Raw genomic sequence first — 24,552 nt, forward strand, 5'->3', positions numbered from 1 at the left:
GAAACGCAGGGGAACCACCAGCTGCTCTTGAGACCTGCCCAAAATCTTTAATTCTGGGCTAATTCCAATGCAATTCTTCCTTCAGTAGAAACACAGCAACAATAACCTTGAGCTTTTGTGTGGAAAGCATCCAGAGTGGCTCTGGAGAGGCTGTGTGGGCTCTGAATGGTGGCAGGATTGAGCTGCAGGAGTTTCACCCATGGCTCAGTGCAGCAGCGATTGTCCATTCCCTGCTGCTGCTGCTGTGGTCAGCTTGGTTTGTATCCTCGTGGGAAGGGTGAGCCAAAGGCAGAGCAGAATTTGGGCTCTCACAGCTCCTCTTTCAGTGCCTCTCTCAGGCTTGGAGTCTGATTTAGAGCAGCAGATTAAAATTAAAAGTTGTCCAGCTGAAGTTGTCACAGTCGATGTGGCAGTGCCCTGCTGGGTCTCCTCCTCCTCACACCCCAGAGCAGCTGGTGCCCTGCTCAGCACCAACCCAAAAAAACTCAGCTGACACCCCCAAAAAAGAGGGGATTGTGTGTTTGGTCAGCAGAGCTGAGGGAATTAGCAGCAAGGAATTTCTCCCTCGTTTTTTTCCACGTCTCCTTCTGAGCGTGCAGTCCAAAGCAGCAGGGACCCACTCTGGGTGGAGGGGTGATGGTGATGCCAAACTTGGGCTCTTCCAGTGCTGGAAATATTTGTTCCATCAGCAGCTTGTAACATCATTTTTGCCCTCAGCCTGCAGCAGCCACTCAGAATCAGAAGGGGTGGTGACACCTCTCACCCCACTCCTTCCCCAGAAGGATTTGCTCCAGACTCTGGGATTTTGGATGATCCCTTCTGGCTGATCCACATTTCCTGGGACAGGGGGAGAGCTCCAGGAGCAGGAGCAGACTGCTTTAAAGCTGTTTTGCCCCTCTGAAGCAGCACAATGCAGCATTAGCACAGGGAAGGATCTGCTCCATTAACTTTTGAAATGAGCTTATCAAGGGAGATGGCAGCGCTGGTGGGAAAACAAGACATTCAAAGCTCTTTGCAAATCCAAACTCTCCTCCTCTAAAGCATCACACCTCATCAGCTGTGCTTGTAGCTCTCTCTCCTACAGATGACAGGGTAAAGAAAGGCTGCAAAGTGGATTTTCTCCTGCAGTTGTCATCTTAATCTCCATCTCTCTCCTGTTAGCAACAAGCTCCAGCATTATCCTGGAGTTTTGCAGTGTCAGAGCTCTGACTGTGCTTCCTCTTTGGAGAGAATTGTTCACAGCAATTCAATTCAAGGTACCACACAACAGCAGCAGGTCAGGCTGGTTTGGCTTGAACATGGCACAGGATATAGAGGAAAGTTGTGGGATTGTTGCCACATCATTCATGAGGTGAATTAAACATTGTAGAGGTGGGTAATACCATGGCATCCTCATCTGGGGGTTATTTCCTTTGAAAGGTTCTTTCTGTTGTCACTCTGACACATTTCCATTCAGAAACATCCATGTGATTAAGCAGCCACACAAAAAACTGGAGAAATTCCCCAAAAATCCCAAATGGGATCCTGAAGGGTGATTCCACTCCCATAGAGAGCTTTGCTACCTGCTCTCATCCAGAATTACTCCAATCCCTTCTGGAAGCCAAGTAATGCAGCAAGAAGAGACTTTGTGGTTTTGGTTTGGGTCATTGCCTTGTTGGTAAATTTGGACCTTTGGCTGCCTGGAAGCCTGGATGATGGAATCACTGGTGGGCTCAAAAATCACCAACCACAGCAGCCTATTCACAAGGGAATCCAGTTCAGAGTGTGGGAGCACAGCTCACTGAGCCACAGGATGGTTTGGGTTGGAAAGGACATTAAAATTCATCCCATCCCACCCCTGCCATGGCAGGGACACCTCCCACTGTCCCAATGTCCAACCTGGCCTTGGGCACTGCCAGGGATCCAGGGGCAGCCACAGCTGCTCTGGGAATTCCATCCCAGCCCCTCCCAGGGAACAATTCCTAATTCCCAATATCCCATCCAGCCCTGCCCTCTTGTTGCCTGGAAAGGCTGAGCTGGAACAGAGACCAGACAGAGCAAAAGGGATAAAATGGGAATTTATTGAAAGGATTCACCTTGGGCAGTGCAGGAGCCTGGCTGGGGCTGCACCCAAATCAAACCCAAGATGGATCCTGGTCACGAGTTTTTACACTTTTATAAGTTTTGGTTCATTTACACATTGGGGTCAATTATCCAAGCACAGCCCCAGGCTATGAAGTCTCAGCCCCCTGGTTTGCCCCTTTTCCCTCATTGTTGTTTCTGATTTTTGGGTGTCCTTGATTCTCCAACTACAAAGGGATTGTTTTGTCACTCCCCTGTGAAGAGAACTTACTGACACCGAATATGAAGTTTCAGAGTTCCACACTAAGCAGCAGAGATTCTGGAAAATAGAAAAGCTCAAACCCAAGGCATCCCTCTGGCAGTGGGAGCCATTCCCTGGGTGCTGTCCCTCCATTCCCTGGGTGCTGTCCCTCCATTCCCTGGGTGCTGTCCCTCCATCCCTTGGCAATTGTCTCTCTCCATGGTTCCTGCAGCTCCTTCAGGCCCTGCAAGGCCACCCTGAGCTCAGCCCAAAGCTTCTCCTCTCCAGGCTGAACAATCCCAGCTGTGCCAGCCTTTCCTCCCAGCAGAGCTGCTCCATCCCTCTGCTCATCCTGCTGCCTCCTCTGGGCTGGCTCAAACAATTTCTTGTTATCAGTCAGGACAGTGAAGGATTCATTAATCACCTCCTCTTTCAGTGACAGGCACAAACCCCCCCATGGACACACAAACAACCTGTCCATGTTCCCAAGGGGATTTATTAAGTGAAAACCTTCATACCCGACCAAAGTTTGAGGAATGCTCCCTGAAATGCTGGCCTGGAATTCTGTGTCCAACCATGGGAGCAGCCCCTGATTAGCTGGGCTTTTATCCCTGTGGGAGAGAATCACAGGAGGTTACATTCATATTCCTGGTGAGACCAGAGCAACCCCTTTGCTCTGTGATTAATAATGTGTTAAGCCACAATTCCAAATTATTTCAGCTTTTCAATGGTGATGGGAACATTCACAAGACTGATGGCTGGGCCCTACACTGCCAAGAGGCTGGAAGAGCTGTCATTTATTACAAGGATTTCTTGTAGCCAAATTGTGTAACACTACCCTGCTAAACTGCAGAAAAAGAATTATGAGCTTTGCCACAGCATCTTCCCAAATTAGAAATCAAGTGGAGCTTTCAGCACTACAAATGTTTTTGTGAGTGGGGAGAGGGAGGAAGTGAGGAAATACCATTAGACTTCACCAAAAATACAAAACCCCAAACATTTCTGCACTGTAGTGGTGCACAGAGATTCACTCCCTGGCTTGGCTGATTTAATCCTGTCTCACCACAGTATTTTGTGATGATTTTTTTTGTTCAGTTTCACCATGTGCTCATAATCATGGAATCCCAGAATGGTTTGGCTTGGAAGGGATCTTAAAAATCATTTTGTTCCAGCCTTTTCCATGGACAGGGACACCTTCCACTATCCCAGGTTGTTCAGGGCTCCATCCAACCTGGCCTTGGACACTTCCAGGGCTGGGGCATCCCTATAACCCAACCTATTAATGATTTCCCAATTATTTTCTTGTAACAACTCCTTAACCCTCCCAGTGCCCCTCTGAAGTTGTCTTCTCCCTGCAGCCAGTTAAATTCTCTTCTCCTCCCTTCTTTACAACACGAGGAACTTTCCTTTGATGATAATCAGCAGATCTCATTAAGCATTTGAAGGGACTGAGGATTTCCGAGGCTCCCACACCAAGGATTTGCTAATTTTGGGCCCAGGGGAAGCTGCCCTTGGTGTCCCTGTGCACATGGCACAGCCTCGTGTCACCCCAGCTCCCCCAGGAAAAGGCTCCATTATTCTGGGAGCAGGAGATTTTCTGTCGTGATTAAAAGGAGAGAGCTGCTCTGCACAGAGAACAGAAAAGGTTGAGGGAGCTGCTCCAGGAAAATACTTTGGTGTTCTGTGACTGTTTCATCTGATCCTCCTCCTGTTCCCCAAACAGCCCATCCACCTTAAAGCAGAGGAGAGGAAAGGTCTTGGGAGAGGTGCTGAGACCCCAGCACTGAGCCAAAACTTGTGTTGAAATAGCAGGACCTGGGGGAAAAAGAAAAGAAAAAGAAAAGAAAAAACAAACAAACAAACAAAAAACATAAAAAACAAACAAACGAAAAAACAAAAACAAAACAAAACAAACAAAAAAAAACCAAAAAAAACCAACAAAAAAAAACAACAAAAAAAACCAACAAAAAAAAAAAAAAAAAAAAAAAAAAAAAAAAAAAAAAAAAAAAAAACCCACAACACTTGTTCCAAAACTTTAGTTCTCCATGAAATAAAAAAATCCAAATCAGTGCTCCAGGCCAAAAAATCCTCCTGGTTCCACCAAAGGCCAACAAGAACCCATCAGGCCCCACCTGCCCATCAGGATATTCAAATCCTCAGCACAGCCTTTTTTGCTGCACACCTTCCATGAGGTTTCAGGGCAAATTTGCTGGTCCCTTCCTCAACTTCCCCACTGGAAAAGAAAAATAATAACAAATCCCAACCTCAGAGACCTCCAGATAAAGGGTCATGGGAAATAAGAGCCAAATATTGCTGGTCCTGTTCTTTCTGAGCTTCAATAATTCATTCCCTGCTTGGCTGCTGGATCCTCATGCAAACTTACAGGCAAAGAACTTTCTGTGCTTGTATTGTTGTGTTTCCATTGACCTGCACTTTTATTCCAGCAGAATTGGAATAAAATGTAATTGGAAAATTGATAGGAAACACGAGAAACAAATGGTCTGGGTTGTACTGAGTGAGTTGCAGTTAATGCTCAGGGGAAGTAGGGCCAGCTCTGCCTTTGCTTCCTAAAGTCAGGAATTAGGTTGGGATGGGGTTTTTATATTTCCAATTCATTTCCATACTCACATTCCTACTGGGAATAAGCAACTGCTGGGTTGTCTCCCTTTTCCCTTTAGAAATGTGTGATTAAGGTGAAAAAAAAGAGAACCTTCATTCTTTGAGACAGCTGTGGGAAATTGATCTCAGCTTAGGCAGGCAGGAGCTCAGCCCTGGGGGGTGATTGAGCATTTCCTCACCTCAGGGCCCAGATGTTCAGCTGTGCTTGGAGGAGAAGCCAAGGTCACCCCATTGATCTGTCCCCTGTCCCAGCAGCACCTCCCAGTTTTAGGTAAAGGCCCTCGTGCACAATATTTGCTTATTTTCTCTCTCTGGTTAAATCAAACCCCTCTCCTTGGGGTATAAAGTGAAGGCAGTGGGTGGGGTTTAATTTTTTTAAAAAATCATGGTGGAGGAGAGAAGGGCTCAGAGCTGGTTGGGTTCAGCATTTTCCTGATGTTTTCTTGAACATCTCCCAGACTCCCATCCCTTTTCCAGCCTGCCTTGTGTCCAGCCTGTCCCACCAGCCCTCCCAGGTGTTGTGGCTGACACTGCAGGAAGCACCAGAGGGAATAAACTCATCCCTGAGCTCCCCCAGCACCCAGACCTCATCCACTGCAAGCATGAAGGAGACAATCATGGAATTATGGAATCCCAGAATGGTTTGGGCTGGAGGGACCTTAAAATCCTCCAGTGCCACCCCTGCCATGGCAGGGACACCTCCCACTGTCCCAGGCTGCTCCAGCCCCAATGTCCAACCTGGAACTGAACATTCCAGGGATCCAGGGGCAGCCACAGCTGCTCCGGGAATTCCATCCCAGCCTTTCCCCACCCTCCCAGGGAAGGATTTCTCCCTCATATCCCATCTAACCCCACTCTGTCTCAGTTTGAAGCCATTCCCTTTGTCCTGTCTAAGGACTTGGGGAGTTTTCAAAGAGACCACGCCAAATTTTATTTCTCTTTCCCACTCTGGAGGTGAAACACACCTGAGGAGCCCCAGCAGGAGCCAGGGGATGCTGCCCCACGAGCAGACATCTGTTAGCTTGTTTGGGACTTAGCAAGGACCCCATGGAGGTGTGAAAATGTGGAGATGTGGGTTAGCTCTGCAATGTGGAGCAGTGAAATCCTCATGGAAGATGCTGCTGGTTTGAACTGCTACAATCAGGAAATTTTAAAATTTCTTATGAAACACTCAGATGAAACATTAGAGACAGACGGTTTTAGCCAAAAATGTCCAGGTTTAGTTTTTTCCCCTGTTTCCCTCACCCTTGATTTTGGTGAGGCAGGACAGGGAGGGATGTGCAGTTTTAGCCACATGTCCTTGTACAACGCCTGCATCGAGGGAGGGTCCCAAAGCAGCAGTGCCCTGGCAGCAGCAATAAAAGCTGCAGGACAGAGGCTGTGACATTGTGCTGCTCGTGCAGGGCAATATGGGCTGGAGCTGGTGCCACGAGTGCCTCAAATCCATGTGGGAATCAGAAGGAAATCAGGGAAAGCAGCATCCTGCAGCTCAGAGAGAGTTGATCCTTCAAATCATCCATCCCTGCCACAACCACACGACATCCTGCTGCTCCCAGACATTCCCAAAGCAACTTTTGCAATAATCCCTCGACAAAATTTTCCAGGCAGTGCTGCTTTTTTTTTTTTTTTTTTTTTTTTTTTAATCTCTCTTAGGCACACGTTCCCTTCCAAGGCATCTCTGCTGGGACAAGAGTGCCACCTCATGACTGATGCTGAGGATGGAAGGACAGGGACAGCTCCTACCCTGGGCTCCCAGCAGGTTTTCATCCAGCACCACAACACCCTGAGACCATCACCCCCCTCCAAAACTCGTGTTTGTGGGCTCTGCTGAACACAAACCCCAGGGCTGAACACGAATTCATTCATTACTCAGGAGAGCTGACATTATGGAGGCTTTTATACAAAGTTTTTCGTGCTTTGAAAGCCCCCTCGTTTAATTTCAGATTCTTTTCCATCATCTGAAGCTCCTCTCCTCTGGGAATTCTGCAATTTGGATGTGAGCACCCTCACCTTGCTTCCCTTTCCCCACACATTCCTCAAGTTCTTTATTTTTTCCTAACTAAAACCAACTTTTTTTTCCTCACATTTTTCATCTGAGATAATTATTGTTAAACTAAGGAGAATTAAAAAGTCCTAACGACTCTGCTGTTTCCACAAATGAGGTGTAAGTGTCAAAGAAACTTAGAATTTCTCTGCTCCATCACCAGTTTGAGGAAAATCTGACACATTTTGCCATGGATTGATTTGTCTGTGCTCCTCCAGAAACAATTAGTTTAAATATTGTTAGTTTAAATATGAAGAAAGAGGAAAAAATAGCTTTTTTTCTGGATTTTTGCTGGTTTTTGGTCCCCTCTCCCCCTACTTTAAATGAATTCAGGCATTGAGGAAAGTGCCAGACCGAAAAGCCCAGAGCTTGAAGTGTGTTGTTCCTATTTCTTCCCAGATTAGAAATATCAGGAGAGTAGAACTGAAGCTTTCCTAAAATCCCAACTCTGTCCTGCTCTTCTCCTTTATTGGACCCATTGCTAAACGTGGGCAGTAATTAAAGATCCCAATCAGCTTCTTCCACACCACCTCCAATAAAACCAAAGTCAATTAAAACCAAGTGAATATTAATTTTTCCAAAACGGCCATTGATCTACCAGCAGGTGTATTAATAGCCCCTACTATTGGACAGGATGCTAAGCAGATAAATATGGATACAAAATTTGACATAACTCGAATATTAAAGAGCATTTCAGAAATGAAAGATTTTGCATCTCATTCCCCCAGGCAGCCACTTTCTGCTCCCTCCTGCATCTCAAAAATATGCTGCTCAAGTTGTCAGATAGCCAAATATTATTAACCTGAAAAGCATCAACTTAATAAGTCTCATCCCATGAACAGAAAAAAAAAAAACCAACTCAGAATAAAAATCAAAACCCACTTGCTACTCAGTGGGAGGATTTTACAGCACAGATGATTTTTCTGTGCAGAACTGCAAGAAGGCCTGCAAAAGTTCATCAAAAATCAGAGCTGCAGGGAGCCTGGCATTGGCTGAGCCTTTTGTTATGATCAAGATATCAATAAAACCTCATTTAAATTTTAATTAAAGACCGTTGTTGTGTCAGATGAACTTGGAGCTTAACGTGTTTAATGGTTTCCCTTAAAGAGATTTTTATAGAGGGCTTGATCAATCGCATTAAATAATGACATGAACAAATGTTTGGTGGCTTAAATTCTCTCCCACTAAGAAAATTAAGGGGGATAAGATCTACTACCCAAGCCCATCACTTAAAATAGCAACAAAACCAGCCCAGATATTCCTCCTCCTCCCAGAGCCTGCGATTTAGAGCTTTCTTCTGCAAACCATGGAGCTCCTCTCCCCCAGCCCTCTTGCTACTCTTTCAGGTGAAACAGAAGTCAAAAATATCATCTCTGAACACGAGATATCTCTAGAAAAAGCTGATTTCTTCAAGTTTTCCCTTCTAAAATCAAGTTCCACCCACCCACGTGTGGCTTGTCCCAGCCCACCTAAAAGGATGCAGCGTTACAAAACCACCCAGGTGACCCCGCTGAGCTGGGCTGCTGCTTCCCAAAAATTCCAGAGATTTCAGAACCTTTTGCTTGTGCTGCATTTCCAAACATCACTTCTCACCAGCCTCTGGCTGGAAGGAACAAATGCTTTACCCTGAGCTCTCTTTCATCTCCCCCTCTGCTCTCACAGCAGCCCAGGCTTCAGCCACAAACCTCAAAACAACCCCCAGAATATTTGGTGGGTGATTCAGAGATTTTTTGCCGTCAAAAAGCTCCTGATCCTGCCTTATTTCCTGGATTTTACAGCATGCCAAGCTGTGTGTTCACACTGTTTTGTCTCAAATCCTGGCATCACAAACATTTCCACAGGAAAATGTGACATTTTTATAAAAAGTTCAGCACGGAGCAAACCTTGGATGTTCAGCGCTTTAAGGAGAGGAACAAAAGCCATCCAAACATGCAGGGTGGAATTAGGTGGGGAAGAAGTGGTGGAATAGATCACACCTCTATTTTCATGAAATGTTTATCCCTCAGCTGTGACAGCACAAGTGTGCAGCAGGTACAAAGTGTCACAGAAAACGCTTCTTTCACAGCAAACACCATTCCAAGGAAAGGGGTTTTTTCTCCCTGCCAACCCTTGGCATTAATTCCCCTGAGTGGGAATTGAGCAGTGCCCAAATCTGCCTTGTTTTGGTGTCAGTCCCATTGCACTGGGTGCTGGGTGCTGTTCCCCAGGAGAGGTGCAGATGTTGAGGGTTGTGTTTATTCTTCCACAAAAGATTTATTCTCCATGCACATTCCTCGAAGGATGCCATCTTGGAAGAGCTCCTGCACAAAAAATGTTCAAACCTATTTCAAGGCCAAATGCATTTCACAGAATCACTGAAAGATTTGGGTTGGAAGGGACATTAAATCCCATCCAGTGCCACCCCTGCCATGGCAGGGACACCTCCCACTGTCCCAGGCTGCTCCAGCCCCAATGTCCAACCTGGCCTTGGGCACTGCCAGGGGCAGCCACAGCTGATCTGGGAATTCCATTCCCACCCTCCCAGGGAACAATTCCTAATTCCCAATATCCCATCCAGCCCTGCCCTCTTGTTGCCTGGAAAGGCTGAGCTGGAACAGAGACCAGACAGAGCAAAAGGGATAAAATGGGAATTTATTGAAAGGATTCACCTTGGGCAGTGCAGGAGCCTGGCTGGGGCTGCACCCAAATCAAATCCAAGATGGATCCTGGTCACGAGTTTTTACACTTTTATAAGTTTTGGTTCATTTACACATTGGGGTCAATTATCCAAGCACAGCCCCAGGCTATGAAGTCTCAGCCCCCTGGTTTGCCCCTTTTCCCTCATTGTTGTTTCTGATTTTTGGGTGTCCTTGATTCTCCAGCTACAAAGGGATTGTTTTGTCACTCCCCTGTGAAGAGAACTTACTGACACCGAATATGAAGTTTCAGAGTTCCACACTAAGCAGCAGAGATTCTGGAAAATAGAAAAGCTCAAACCCAAGGCATCACTCTAGCAGTGGGAAGCCATTCCCTGGGTGCTGTCCCTCCATTCCCTGGGTGCTGTCCCTCCATCCCTTGGCAATTGTCTCTCTCCATGGTTCCTGCAGCTCCTTCAGGCCCTGCAAGGCCACCCTGAGCTCAGCCCAAAGCTTCTCCTCTCCAGGCTGAACAATCCCAGCTGTGCCAGCCTTTCCTCCCAGCAGAGCTGCTCCATCCCTCTGCTCATCCTGCTGCCTCCTCTGGGCTCTCTGCAGCAGCTCCAGCTCCTCCCCAAGCTGGGATCCAGGTTTGGGGCAGCTCTGCAGGTGAGGTCACACCTGACGGGGCTCAGGGACACAATCCCAATCCCTTTCCCTGCCCACCTGCTGTGGATGCAGCCCAGGACACATTTGCCTTTCTGGGATGCAAATGCTCATTGCTGGGTTGGGCATTTTCTATTCTTCACTTCCTACTCGTATTTTCTATGTGCCCAGTTCCCATCTTCTGCCTCCCCAGCAAGGAGTGGAGAGAGAGGAACCTGCTTCTGATCCAGCCAGGATCCTCTGAGCTCCACCCAGGATCCTCTGAACCCCATCCAGGATCCTCTGAACCCCATCCAGACCCACCCAGGATCCTCTGAACCCCTTCCAGATCCACCCAATAGGAAAAATAAACTCTTGTGTGGTGCTGATCTGATGTCTGGGGAGGCTCTGGATCCATAAATGCATCCCAAGAGCCAAACACAGAGCAGGGCACAAAATCCTGGCACTTCATGCTCCAGCTCCTCTGAACTGAGCTCCCTGTTTCCAAGGACTCCAAGTGCCAGTTCTGGAACCAGCTTCTCTCTCTCTGGTCAGACATTATTGGATTTAATAAATTTCCTACATTTAGGTAACAGAAAAATGTAATCATCACCTGCTGAAAAAAGATCAGCAGGAAAACAGCATCAAAATTCAGACACGTCCAGATTTGCTGGGCATGGCCTGAATATGAGGCTAAATGGAGGTTAAATATTGGCTGAGTTGTAAATGTATGATAAAAATTGCAGTTTTCCCATCTCTTTACAAGCAGTTCATTGAGAATATGTTGGTACAGTTTGCTAAAAGTGGCAGCACATTTGAGGCTGGATCAGACAAACTCTCCTGCCTCAGCAGGTACCACTTGTCAGAAAGCAAGAAATTAGACACGAATTACCCAGTGTTTAATTCCTGATAGGAGAAACAGTAACCAAATAAACCAAACATTTCTAATTCAGCATTTTTCCACCGGAAAATATCATTTCACTGGCATTGGAATCTCCTGCTGGGGGGAAAAAATGCATTTTAACAGTTTGTTAAAGACGAAAGCATGTCCATTTTCTTCTTATTTAGGTGTTGCATCACACAATATATCACATTTGAAGAAGTCAGAATGAAACCAGAATGCTTTGACTGATTCAAGTTAGATTTTGTTGAGAATTTCACTTAATACCAGCTCTTTTTTTGTTTGTTTGTTTTTCATGCTTGTTATTTGTTTTAGCAAGAAATAGAATTTGGAGCATCAGAAAGTTCAACTGACTTGAAATTATGGCTTCGATTTCCACTGCATATTCATTTCTGTGCAAATGGGAGCTGATAATCTGCGTGTTCTCCTGCAGAGCTGTGATTTTTTTTTAATGGGGTGGGGTGGTCAGAGCAGCTGCTCCAGCCCACTCACTCCATGGCAATTTGGATTTTCTGGGCTGAGCTGGTCCCTGCTCCCTCCTCAGCTTCCACAGAGACCCCAGAGCAGCACTCACAGATGGTGTCAGCAAATAAAATCTCAAATGTAGTGATCTGCTCCTCAGGCTGACTGAGCGAGAAAGGTGAAAATAGAAATATCAAATTACACAAACCGTTTGCAAGAAGTAAAAAAAAAAAAAAAAAAACAAACCAAAACCACACCAGTTTTAACATTATAAAAGGGAAAAAGAAAACAAACAAAACCCAGAAAAATTAACTCCTTTTATTCTTATAAGAATTAAAAATTCTGTCCTCACTCCCTTCCTCTCCCACTCAACTCACACCCCCACAATGAGGGTTTCACACCAGACATGCTGGAGCAAAGATATTTAAAATATTTAAAAGGCTCTCAGGCACTTGTGCAGTTTTGACTCCTTGCAGGAGGTTTTGACATTTCTCAGGGTGAGATAAATCCAGGTGTGCTCTGAACCAAGTTCTCAGAACCCCTGGGAATTCCCCTTTACTCCCTCTGAATGTGAGATTATATATATATATATATATATATATATTAAAATATATATTTATATATTTGTGGGGTGTTTACTCAAATAAACTGAAACTACCTTAGCTTTATTGTCAGCTGTACCTAAATTCTATGATTTTATACTTCCAGCTTTAAAATACTGCAGTGAATTCAGGGTCCAACCTGACTTTTTGCTTCCTTCTTTTTAGCTTGATTACAGAGGACCAATTAACTCCCATGGAATGTTTCTGACACCGAATCGGTGGCACTCTGGAAATTTTATTCCTTTTTTTTTTTTTTTTAAGGCAATCATTTTCACACCAGGCAGAGCTGTTTAGTACAAATTTGACAGCAAAAAAAAAAAAAAAAAATTCTAGAGGAGGAAGAGAATCTACTGCCAGCACATCTCCTGCTTTTCCATCTCAGCGTGTTCCTGGTGGCACAGCAGTGAAACTGAGCCAGCAAAGCTGGGGAATTTGCCAAAACCCACACAGTGTCTGCAGGAGAAGGGAGGGATCGAGCAGGGGGTCTTGACTCGGAGCCTTTGGCTGGTTTTTAATAGCCCACCCTGCTTTCTTCTTCTCCTGAATGCCCAAAAATAGAGAATTGCCAAATTCTTCACTGAATATATGGGAGTGCAAAAGGTCACTGGGGCAGAGAGAGCACGAGAGATCCTGGATAGGATCCTGGAAATCCACCTGGGTTCCCTGGAGCTGCAAACAGGAGCACCAAGGTTCATCCAGTGCTGGTGACATTTTCTGCAGGGGGATTTCACACCAGCCTGGAGGGACAGGACTCAGGGGATGGATTCCCACTGCCAGAGGGCAGGGCTGGATGGGATTTTGGGAATCAGGAATTGTCCCCTGGGAGGGTGGGAATGGAATTCCCAGAGCAGCTGTGGCTGCCCCTGGATCCCTGGCAGTGCTCAAGGCCAGGCTGGACATTGGGACAGTGGGAGGTGTCCCTGCCATGGCAGGGGTGGCACTGGGTGGGATTTAATGTCCTTTCCAACACAAATCTTTCTGTGATTCTGTGATCTTTTGTGATTCAATGATATTTTGTTTTAAATAGACCTTTGGACAATTTAATCTCTTGATTTTTGAGGTGCAGAAGTGAACATGGGGCTGTTTGCTTGACCCAAGTACAGCTATAACAGACTTTGAAAATAAAATCTTCAATCTTTTAGGGGGATGGAGCAGCTCTGCTGGGAGGAAAGGCTGGCACAGCTGGGATTGTTCAGCCTGGAGAGGAGAAGCTTTGGGCTGAGCTCAGGGTGGCCTTGCAGGGCCTGAAGGAGCTGCAGGAACCATGGAGAGAGACAATTGCCAAGGGATGGAGGGACAGCACCCAGGGAATGGAGGGACAGCACACAGGGAATGGAGGGACAGCACCCAGGGAATGGAGGGACAGCACACAGGGAATGGAGGGACAGCACCCAGGGAATGGCTTCAGAGCAGGATTTGATGGGATTTTGTGAATTAGGAATTGTTCCCTGGGCTGGAATTCCCAGATTTGCTGTGTCTGCCCCTGGATCCCTGGCAGTGCCCAAGGCCAGGGTGGATTTTGGAGCACCCTGCTCTAGGAGAAGTCTCCCCACCCATGGCAGGGGTGGAATTGGAAGATCTTTGATGTCCCTCCCAACCCAAACCCATCTGGGATTGTTTGATCTCAGGGATGGAGTAGAATTCTCCCATCTCCTCCCCTGGCCCCAGACAAGGAGCAGAGCTCAGCTCTACAGGCACAGGTCAGAGTTTGCAGGAATTCATCTCTAAGGGTTGAGAATTTCCTCCACGTTAATTTTGGTTTTAAAAGCTTCTCATGAACCTTTTGTCAAAGCAGATCCAAACCTCTGCAGTGACACACACAGAGAGTGCAAAGAATTCCACGGGAGCATCATGTTGAAACCCTATTCACCAAGAATTTTAAACTTTCTGTACTAACAAGTACTAACCCCCCCCAAAAACACTATATTTTACTTAAGGTCGTGGAAAAAGCTTCCAAAATTAAATAATAAAACTAAAATTATAAGTGTGTAGTTTAAATAAAATTGTGTAATACCACATAGTGAAAAACTTTAAAGCTTAAAATACAATTATATATATATAACAAAATGAAAGTTTTAAAACAAAAGTTTGTCCTTTTTCACCACCTTATTTGTAATATTTTATAATTAAATAAAAAACCTGCAACATGATCCACAAGTAATTAGTTATTTAAAAATCAAAATAATTTAAATATAATTTCTTAATTAAACAGTTCATCCTGAAAAACCTGGTAAAAAAATACAATTCCATTTTTAGCTTGTTCACTTGAAATACTGTAAAACTCTCAGTTTGTAAAACTGCAACATAAATAGGAAATCTGTCCAGGTCCTGCCAGCAGCAAATTGCAAATCTCGAAATCTCTGTTAAAAAAGGCCTGTCTTGAGTAAAACAAAAAGCAAGGCTGGAAAATCACTGTATTTCAGCCCAAACATGGGTTTGGTACCTTGGTTCTGAAGCAGCCTTTCCCCCCTGATTCATTTTAGAATATTTAATTTTTGATGTCTCCCATCCCAAAGGAAAACATTGCATGGTATGAGTGCCTGAAACAACACTTTGTTGTCTAAGCTACCATGAAATCTTCAATTAAGGGCTTCTTGTAGAAGCAAAGACTTTTCTGGTCCCATTTAAAAGCAAAACAATAAAAAAAATTAAAATAATAAATAATAATAAAACAACAAAAAGCCAAGGTAGCTTGGCTGCCTAAAATTAAAAGTCTCCTTCACCCAGTCCCCATAATTTAGTTTCACTGACTTGAAAAATCCTGACTTCCATTCTAGCACTGAAAGTATTTAATCCAGCTGTGGTAAAGGAAAGGGAATTAAATCATTGCTGAATGGGAGCAATTAAAAATTAAAAATGGAGATCAACTTTTCAGAGGAGGATCTGTTTTTAATGAGCTGTAACTTTCACACTATCCAATTAATCTTCTTGATTTCTGCAGAAAATTATCCCTCCTCTTTCCCACCAGGCAAAACAATTTTTCCAAAGCAGAGCAGCAGGATCTCGGAGTTCTTGCTTTCCTTGTAATGAAAGTTCCAAATGTCCCACTCACTTCCAGGCAGAATTTCAGCAGGAAAGGGATTGAGAACAGAAGACTCTTAGGAATCCTCTGGGGAATCCCATCCAGGGAATCAGACAATCATGGAATTCTTTAGGTGGGAAAAGAACTTTGAGATCATGGAGCCCAACCATCAAGCAGCAGCACCCCCATGTCCAGCACCAAACATTGTCCCCAGGTGCCACATCCACACAGGTTCTGGATATTTCCAGGTGTGGTGATTCCAGCAATTCCCTGGGCAGATCTTTGTATTTTCCACGTGTGCATTTGCTTGAGAATTGAAATGCAAACTTGTGCTGGAAGAGCAAAGAGACAAATGAAGGTTTCAATATTTGGCCTAAAGAAAGAAGTGAGGTGATGCTCCTGCCTGGCTGCAGCAGGGAGGAGGCAGAGCAGCAGCTTTCCCACATTTCCCACATTTTTCTCTGGAAATCATCACTCCACAGGATCCAAGGTGCTGCAGGAAGGGCAGGGAAAGGCTGGAGCAATGTCACAGTGTGGTAAATGTCCTAAAGGGGACATTGGAAACACAGAGAAACAGAAATTTGCAGCCATCAGAAGGAAGAATTGAGACCTTGAGAGAGAAAGCTTTAAAGATTGAGGGCAGAATTACTTGGGACAGTAATCACAGCCCTGGAAAATATTTGGGATATTAAACTCCCAATGCTGGCTCTTCACAGGACCCTCCACTTGACCTTCTACAGTCTGCCATTTGTTCTCTCTAGATTTATTATTTTTAACTGTTTATGATTGCCTTCTAAATAACTGATGTGTGGCAGGATTGTCCAGGGCTTAAACAATTTTATTTATTTATTATTTATTTTAAATATTTATTTATTTATTATTATTTATTTTAAATATTCCATATATACTGTTCAGCTTAGCACTACAATGCTAATAATGTGCAGTAATCAAAGCTGGCATAATTTTTGGCCTCTTAAATTCATTTCTCCTGATGTTTTTGCCTGGGCAGATGAGTTTCTCATATTTCCTGTGCAGCTGGGTTTTTCCCTTCCACTCCTGAGCACCAATATTTGATTGCAGTGCTTCCCTGAGCTGTGGGTCTAGGATGGAGCAGGTTCCAAGTCGCAGCTCCCTGCCATTCCCCGGGATTTCTTCACCCAGAGGACACTCTGGAATGTGAACTGAGCTTGGATCAGCACCTCTTTTTGTGCCAAAAAAAAAATAGGTCTTTTTTTGCTCTGTAGGGTGAGGTTCAGCAGAGCTGTGAAGAGAAGGTAACGAAGAAATTAATCCAAATTATCCCAATTCCACACCAGACACTATCCCAACAACCTTCAGGAGTTTTATTGATATTTATGCATTGTCCACCAGCCCAACTCTCAGATCAGGGTAACTGAAAGGTGAATCCCACCTTTAGGGGAGCCAAGGGATCAGGGTGGGCTCCAGCAGAGGGAAGCTTTGGTGACAATTCCTGGGCATGAGGATGGCACAGTGCCCCACACACCTGAGACCCAGCAGCAGGTGAGTTGGTGAAACACAGGCAGGAGAGCAGTGCCTAATAAAGAAATTATTATGAAATTCTTGGCTGACACACTGAGCCCTTCTCATTCTGCACAGGCACGGGAGGGAAGGGCGTCAGTCCGTGCTCCCTAAAACTGATTCCTCATGTCAAACCTCACCCTGTCCTGGCATGAGCCTTCTGAGAGACAGAAGAAAAGGTGACTGGAAGGTTTGGGGGGAGCAGTGGGTGCTGATAACAGCCCTTGTTCCTTGTGTGTTGCTGCAGGGATGACGTGCCAGGCTCGCAGCTCCTACATCACCAGTGAGATCCTCTGGGGCTATCGCTTCACGCCCGTCCTCACGCTGGAGGACGGCTTCTATGAGGTCGACTACAACAGTTTTCATGAAACCTACGAGACCAACACCCCCGTCTACAGTGCCAAAGAGCTGGCAGAGATGGCCAGCCGAGCAGAACTGCCCCTGACCTGGTCTGTTTCCAGCAAGCTGGACCAACACGCCGAGCTGGAAACGGAGGAGGAGGAGAAGAACCAAGAAGACCAAAACGAAAGAAACGGAGACGTGGCCAACTTGGAGAATGAGTCCAAAGTGTAGAAGCAGAGGAGAAATAAAGGCCATGGCACCTCCTATATCTCCTCCCTCTCTGCTCCCTGTTCCTTCCTGCGACACGCCTTTAATTTTTTTTTTCTCTTCCTGTTATTGGTAACTCACGGAAAAATAAACACTTTAGATGAGAGATCCCAACTTCCACCCAAGAGATTCCCAGACTAAGCCAAGGCGTGGGTTAAAGCTGCAACACCCATCAGGGATGGGGGAATCTCCCCCTGGCAGTGACTGATGGCACCTCTGCACTGCAGACCTCCAGGTTTATCCACACCAACAGCACAGAAACCAAGCCCTGAACGCAAAGGAAATTTCAAATTAAAGACTAATTAACGTTCATCAAAGCAATGGGGCTTTGAGTGAGGTTTGGATGTATTTCAGGACAGTTTCACAGACTGGCTGACAGTGGAATGGGCCTTGCAGCTTTAAGAGGAAGGTGAGCAGAGGGACCTGCAATCCCACACGACCCTGTACATATGCCTTATGTAACTATTTCTCTCTACATTTAGTAATAAACGCCGCATGTACAAAAGTACTGTAGTAAAGAACTTCTAAATAATGTACACAGCTGTGTAATTAATGTAGGTTTAGAAACAGAGCTCTAGAAATATTGGGATGCAAAAACTAACTCCCCATCGAGCAGGCATTTCTCTTCAAATATTTGCAGTGTAAAATTGATTTTAATTTCTTTTTTTTTTTTCTCCTCCCCTCTATGACTCTTCTAGTGCATAACATTTTCTTCAGTGTACCAGACTGGCAGCTATTTAGAGTACCTCACTGTTGGCCAAACAGATCGTTTCACTCACTCTAAAAAGCCATAAGTCTGGGAGAGGGCAGGGCAGAGAATTGTACTCCTGACATACTGTGAAAATGTTTACAAATAAGGCAAAACCCTTCCTGGTTACTCTTTTTTGGGGGGCAGTTCGACCGAAAAATTGAGGCTGTGGCAAACTCATGGCTAACCAGAATTTTCCTGTATGCTCTTCATACAACGAGCATGTGGAGGTGTTATCCTTAATTAATGTGCAATATCCAGGGAATCTGCTCCCTCCTCCCCACCCAAACCGCGGGATTTCAGCGGAGACGTTTGCTACACACACAAAAAAACAAAAAAAAAAAAAAAAAAACCAAAAAAACAACCAAACCCACACACAAGCCATTGAAAAAATGAATGTTGCACCTCAGCCAGTAGATTTTAGCTACTTCAGCTGGGAAAGAAACAGCTGGATTTCGTGTGGAGCAGGAATCCATGAAATTTGCAGTTTGCTGGTGCTGAGGCATAAGGGGGCACAACATCCCTGGGGGTGTCCCTTCCACCAGGATTCCCAGGAAAACACACGGATCCTGCCACCCACGCCCAGGGGAGCAGCTCCTCGGGGACATTCTCCACCTTAGGTAGCTCCCTGGGGGTTGTGAATCCCTGGAAAACCCTGGACATTCCATCCACGGGAAAGGGAGAACTCGCATCGCTTCTGGGGGAGCTCAGCCCCACCAAGAACAGCATTTCTGCCAGCAAAGGAGGAGAAGCTGCAGCCTTAATTTTGGTTTTTTATTTCCATGCCTGCCTACTCCGGGAAGAAAGAAAACACTGAAGAGAATCCGAAGCTTTTTTTTTTGCTTTTTCTTTTTTTTTTTGTACAGAAAAATTTATGTTTAAATAAAAGAGAAAAAAAATAAACCTCAGGAGAAACTTGGTGGGCAGGTGGAAAATTTGCACTGTGATATAGCTTTGGCATTAAATTCACTCCTCTTTTCCTTTTTTTTTAAAAGGTTTTTCTTTTGTTTGCTGGTACAATTGCCCCTTGGTAATTTTCAGAGAGGGTGGCTGATCTGGGGAGGGCACAGCAGGGCCTGGGGAAGGGAAGGGTCACAACCAGGGCAGCTCAGGCTGGAGAGGAAAAGGTGATTTTTTGGTTTCAGCACTGACCATTTTCCCCTAGAAGGCTTTCCCAGGATGCATGGAATGGTGCAGGGTGAGGATTTTGGTCCCTCCACGGGCAATGCTGGCGGCTCAGTGGAGGTTGGAGACACTTTTGGGAGAATTGGCCACAGCCCTTCCCAAGCTCATCCTCCTGCCCCAGCATCAGCTCCAGCCCATCCATCACCACCCCCACGGCTCCCCACGAGGGGTGCTGAGGGTTTTTTAGGGAAAAGTGGCTCCCCAGTCCCTCTGGAATCTTCGGGGCCAAGGAGCCTCCCGCGTGTCCATCCCGCCGAAGGTGCGCGAGCCGAAAGCTGAAAGGATAAACCTGGGTTATCCTCCAAGGATAAACCTGCTTTTTGCTCTCACAATTCACTGGGTCGTTGCTGCAGGTTGAGAAAATTTGTGTCGGTTGCAACAGCAGCTCAGGGCCCTGGTGAAATTTTTTTTTTTTTTTTTGGAAAAGAGATTTTCCGCCACTGGGGCATGCGCATGTGTGTAAGCTTTATTTTTGTGAATAGGGCACTTACAGCTTAAGGTGTGTGTGTTCTGTCTCTTCCTCTCTCTCCCCTCCCCTGTATTTTCTTGTCTTTGGTATCCATGTAGTACGGACTGTAAAGTTTATGAGATCTCATTTTTGTAACATAAGCTTTAAAAAAAAAAAATTTAGAAGCCTCCAAAGCTTTCAACGGGGAAGCTTCACGTAAACTTTGTACTAGAATGTCCCTATCAAACACCTCTATTTTTCTACAATGATTGATTAAGCAGTTTAACAATGTATTTTGTGTCAATGATTTCAACTGAATTGGTACAGAGACAATTAAGAATTGAATGCTGTTAATTAACAATGGATTTTCAAGCCGTATATCCTGAGTGGTGTTTTCATTGACAGTAAATCATTTAACCCAGGAACTTCAGCTCTTCATCCTGAACAATATTCAAGGAAAGCTCAATTCCCTATGGGAATATTTGTGGCAAATGGCATTTAAGGGATGTGAGTAATGTAACATCTTAATGTAATTAGCTACAGAATTAATCCAGACCCATTACACCTCTATTTCATTCACTAAAATATTTTGATGGCTTTTTCTTGGAATATCTTGTGATTTCTAGGAGGAAAAGGATTTGCAGAGGTAAATGTGGGCTCTCAGCAATCTCCTGGAGCTCTCAATTCCTTCTTCACTGACCAGAAACGCTGCTGAATGAGAATGGGACCTTCAGCAAATACTCCAAGCTCAGGTTTATGTTTTCCCAATAAATACCACCTCATCAGGATTAAAATAAATCACCAAAATTCTTTTAAAGTATCACCCAAAAATGCAGATGTCCTGCTAGGTGGCTATAGCTGTTCTGATCTGCATCTTTGTCCTACAACACCAAAGCCATGGGAGCCATCCCAACAAATCCAGCGGCTGCCAAACCCAGGAGGGACAAGGTGCTGGAAAATCCAAGAGTATCAAAAGATGGTTTGAATTTCACTTCAGGTTTTTGGTTTCAACTCTGGGTAACTCTGTTGGAGTTAAAGAGGTCACTCAGGCCTTCCAAAACCAGGGAAGAATGAAATTCCTGAAATCCCTGTTCTGTTTCCAGCCACAGGGCACCACTTTGGGCTGTTTGGGAGGGACATGGCCTGGAATCAGGAATCTTCAGCCCAGGGATGTCCAAAGCCACGTCCCACTTCTCCCAAAAACCAAACCCTGCCTCAAGAGCACCGAGAGCTCCAGCCCCTGTGCCAAAGCCTGACTTGCTCTGGAATTCTCCCAACAGCCCAACTTCAACCTTTGAGTGTGGAAGGATCCCTGTCCCTGGCAGAGGGGTGGAACTGGGTGATCTCTAAGGTCCCTGCAAACCCAAACCATTCCAGGATGATGCAGTTCTGTAATTCTAAGGTTCTATGAAATCTTTGGGGTTTTTAATGGAAGAATGGAAAATCCCTCATTCCCTGGGCCCAGCCTATCCATGATGGTAATTCCCAGCTAACTGGCTGAGGCAGGAATAATGCCCAGCTTTTCCACTTGCTCAGCTGTTTGATCTTCCCAGCAGAGCACAGCCCTGGGAGGATGCACTTTGTTATTCCCAGAAAACCTGGGATATCTGTCCCTCCTGCTTTCTGTAGATTTGAACTTGCAGTGGTGAATTTATAACATTTCCTGCAGTTCTTTGATGTGGGTGTGAATGAGAGGCTCAGGATAATTTGTCTCCCATGCTCTGGGCACCTCAGACATTCCTTAGCAGCCACCACCAGAGCTTCTGGCTGTCAAAAGTAAATTTTTTACTGGTGTGGTACTCCCTGCCCATCAAAATATCTTTCTTTTCAGAATATCAGCCTCCTTAGCACCTCTTACCTCACTCAGGCACTTTTTAGGCCATAAACCAAACCTAAACCACGAGGAGTTGGCTTCTCTTCCCCCCCTGTTCCCTCAGTTCCCAAACACCTCTTTGGAAACAATCACCACATAAATCTGGGCTTTGAGATGTAAATAATTATTAAAGACAAGACCTGAAAGCTTTTCTTTGTTAATCATTTCCTGAGTGGATTTGAAACTTCCAGGGTCTGGCATTGTGGAGGGCAGAGGTGGTGTCAGACACCCACGATTCATTTTGTGGGTTGAGCTCAAGCTTCTTCCTCCTGATTTATTCTCACAGTTTTATCAGATCCTCGGGATTTCCAGAAATTATAATCCAGTGGCAACTCCAGTGCAAAGGTGCAATTATTTTCCCACTTCCACTGCCCCATTTGTTGCCTGTTGATGCTCCAAGAGTTTCCCACGGAGAGCCCACAGACACCATATCCAAAAATAGAGTTCCAGAGGGACTTGGATCTTCCTATTCCACCTCAAGTGTGAAATCTGCTTTCTATTCCAAGCAAATTCACAACCACAAACCACAGCTCATCCCTCCTTCTCCCCAGCTCACGTGTCATCCACACAGAGTGAAAACTTCAGAGTTTCTGATAGCATCAGCTGCTTTTAGGGTTTGGATTTTTTTTTGTTGTTTGTTTGGTTTTTTTGTCAGAGGGCAGGAATGGGGAGAGCTCTCCCTACTGTTTTTCTTTTTTATTTTCTTTTTTTTTTTAAATCAAAGGCAGCAGCTCCAAACTCACAGCTGAAGCTGTTTTCCCTCAAATGCTTACAGGCAATCATTTGCACTGACTTTCCTGGAGAATTTAAACCCTGAGAACTGGTGGAGAGCTGTTATCCCATCGAATTTTCCTCCCCATGTTGGATTGGGGTCCTCTGGACTCCTTCCAGCTGAGGGAAGGAGAGTTCCTGGTTCCCCAGGATGAATCCTCCCAGTCCCCTTCCCTGGCCACTTCCCCATCATCACATCCCAAATCCCTCCCTGGATCATCACATCCCTACAGCAGCTCTTTAATCTTCCCAAATCTTCCTGAAATGTAACCCTGATCAAATGAAAAATGGCATTTTCTAAAAGAAGATGATGCTATGACAATGAAAAGTCTCTAACATGAGAATATCAGTGAGGTTTGGGCTGGGGAAGCCAAACTCTCACACTTTGGAGTCATTCCAAGGAATTTTCTTGGATGGTGGAATTTGTTTCCTTTTCACAGCAACGTTTTTGGTTTAGCTGGATGGGACAAAGGAGCTGCCTCCTGAATCTCTGCTTGTGCTCCTCAGGAATGCTGGACATTCCCAAAATCACTGGGAATTGTTTGGAAGGAACCCTAAAGATCACCCAGTGCCACCCCTGCCATGGCAGGGACACCTCCCACTGTCCCAGGCTGCTCCAACATGGCCTTGGGCACTGCCAGGGCTGGAAATGCAAAATATTTCTGGAAATGAGGAATAAAAACAAGTGCAAAGTCCACAGATGAAGCCAACAAAACTCCTGCACACAGGGCAGGGCCAGTGGAATCAGGAGTTGGGAGCTCAGCCATGCTGAGCCATTTTTTACAGCTTCAAATGTGTCATTTCTCTGATATGCACAAAATTCCTATTCATAAATATATTAAATAAAGCACGACCAAATGTATTGCTTAAAAATGCTGGCCAGACAAATCATCACCACAGGATTACTATTAATAAATGTATTAAATAAAGCACGACCAAATTTATTGCTTAAAATTCTTGGCAGGACAAATGACCACCATGAGATCTCCATGATGAGGAGAGGGAAAGGGAGAAAATTCATCATTTCAACCCCACACCGAATTTTTTTCCCCCTTGTGAAATGGAGGAAAGCAACTCCAAGAGAGATGCCATCATTTCCCAACTCTCTGGATTCAAAAGAAAAAGGGAAATGTTCAATGTACAAAAAATCATTTGGTGTCTTCAAGAATCCAAATTCCTTTTGTCACCAAAACTGACACTGAAATTTCCCAGGAAAGTGGCAGAGGAAAGTGTGCCTTTATTTCATAAATTCAAATAACAAATTCCATTTTCTCTTTCAGGAAGTGTTTGTTCTCTCTTTGTGGCAGCTCTGGCTGATTTGCTAAAAATCTGCACAGCCATAAAAATATGACCTTCCATGGGTATTTCTAGTTTTGCAAAAAAAGTCCTTTATTTTAGGTCTTTAGTTATTAATTGCTGAGGAATCTGTGGATTAGAACTGATAATTACAACAAGATCAGTGCAGTGAACTGTCTCAGAGAAAAAAATTCCCAAAATTTAAATCTCAGCACTTCACAGATCAGAACAGAATCTTCCATTCACAGTTTTTATTTTCCCCCTCACATTTCCAAAATAAATTAATGATGCATTTTGCTATGAGAAAAAAAATGTTTTGTTCATCTGAAGACTTGCTTGAAATAAGTTAAAAAAATTTTTTGCTCAACTTTGCAGATAATGAACAAATTCAGGCATTAAATTAAATAAGTTTTCCTACTGCAAAACGGAAAATGCATTAATATTTGTTATTTTCATAAAATACACTGCTGGAGATATCTGGAAATGAAGAAATCTGCCCTTGCAATGAGTCAGTCACTGATCACAGATAAAATTAAAATATTCCCAGTCTGAAATTCTGTACATTTTCATCCCAAAAAATGGATTTTGAGAAGGGTTTGGATCAAAATATCAAGGACCCACTTGGGATTTAGGAAATGGAGGCTCAACTTTCTGCTGGAACTGACTCAGAGTTTTTAAATCTTAGATTACCTTAAATATGGAATTGCAGAAGCTCAAACCACGTCTCCTTCCTTGCCTGGCAGGTTCTGCCCAGCAGGGTAAAAATTCTCAAAGTGGAGGAGGAAAAAGGAGAAAAAGAAAGAAAATGGGGGTAAGGGGAAGAGGAAAAAAGAAAGAGAAAAGGCAAAGGAGGGGGGGAAAAAGAAGGAAA

General features: G+C 44.7%; 1 protein-coding gene across 2 annotated transcripts in view; it reads left to right on the forward strand.

Annotated features, from left to right (window-relative positions):
- Positions 1–17,865, forward strand: part of KCNJ6 (potassium inwardly rectifying channel subfamily J member 6) — a 154,494-nt gene extending 136,629 nt beyond the window's left edge. For both annotated transcript variants that reach the window (XM_088160482.1, XM_014880616.2), the window contains one exon: positions 16,999–17,865. In XM_088160482.1, coding sequence (XP_088016608.1) covers positions 16,999–17,324 — 326 coding nt within the window. In that variant the 3' untranslated portion in view covers positions 17,325–17,865. The remainder of the gene's footprint in view (positions 1–16,998) is intronic.
- The last annotated feature ends 6,687 nt before the right edge of the window (positions 17,866–24,552 follow it).

Source organism: Sturnus vulgaris, chromosome 2 (assembly GCF_052056855.1).
Source record: "Sturnus vulgaris isolate bStuVul1 chromosome 2, bStuVul1.hap1, whole genome shotgun sequence".
NCBI classification, from domain to species: domain Eukaryota; kingdom Metazoa; phylum Chordata; class Aves; order Passeriformes; family Sturnidae; genus Sturnus; species Sturnus vulgaris.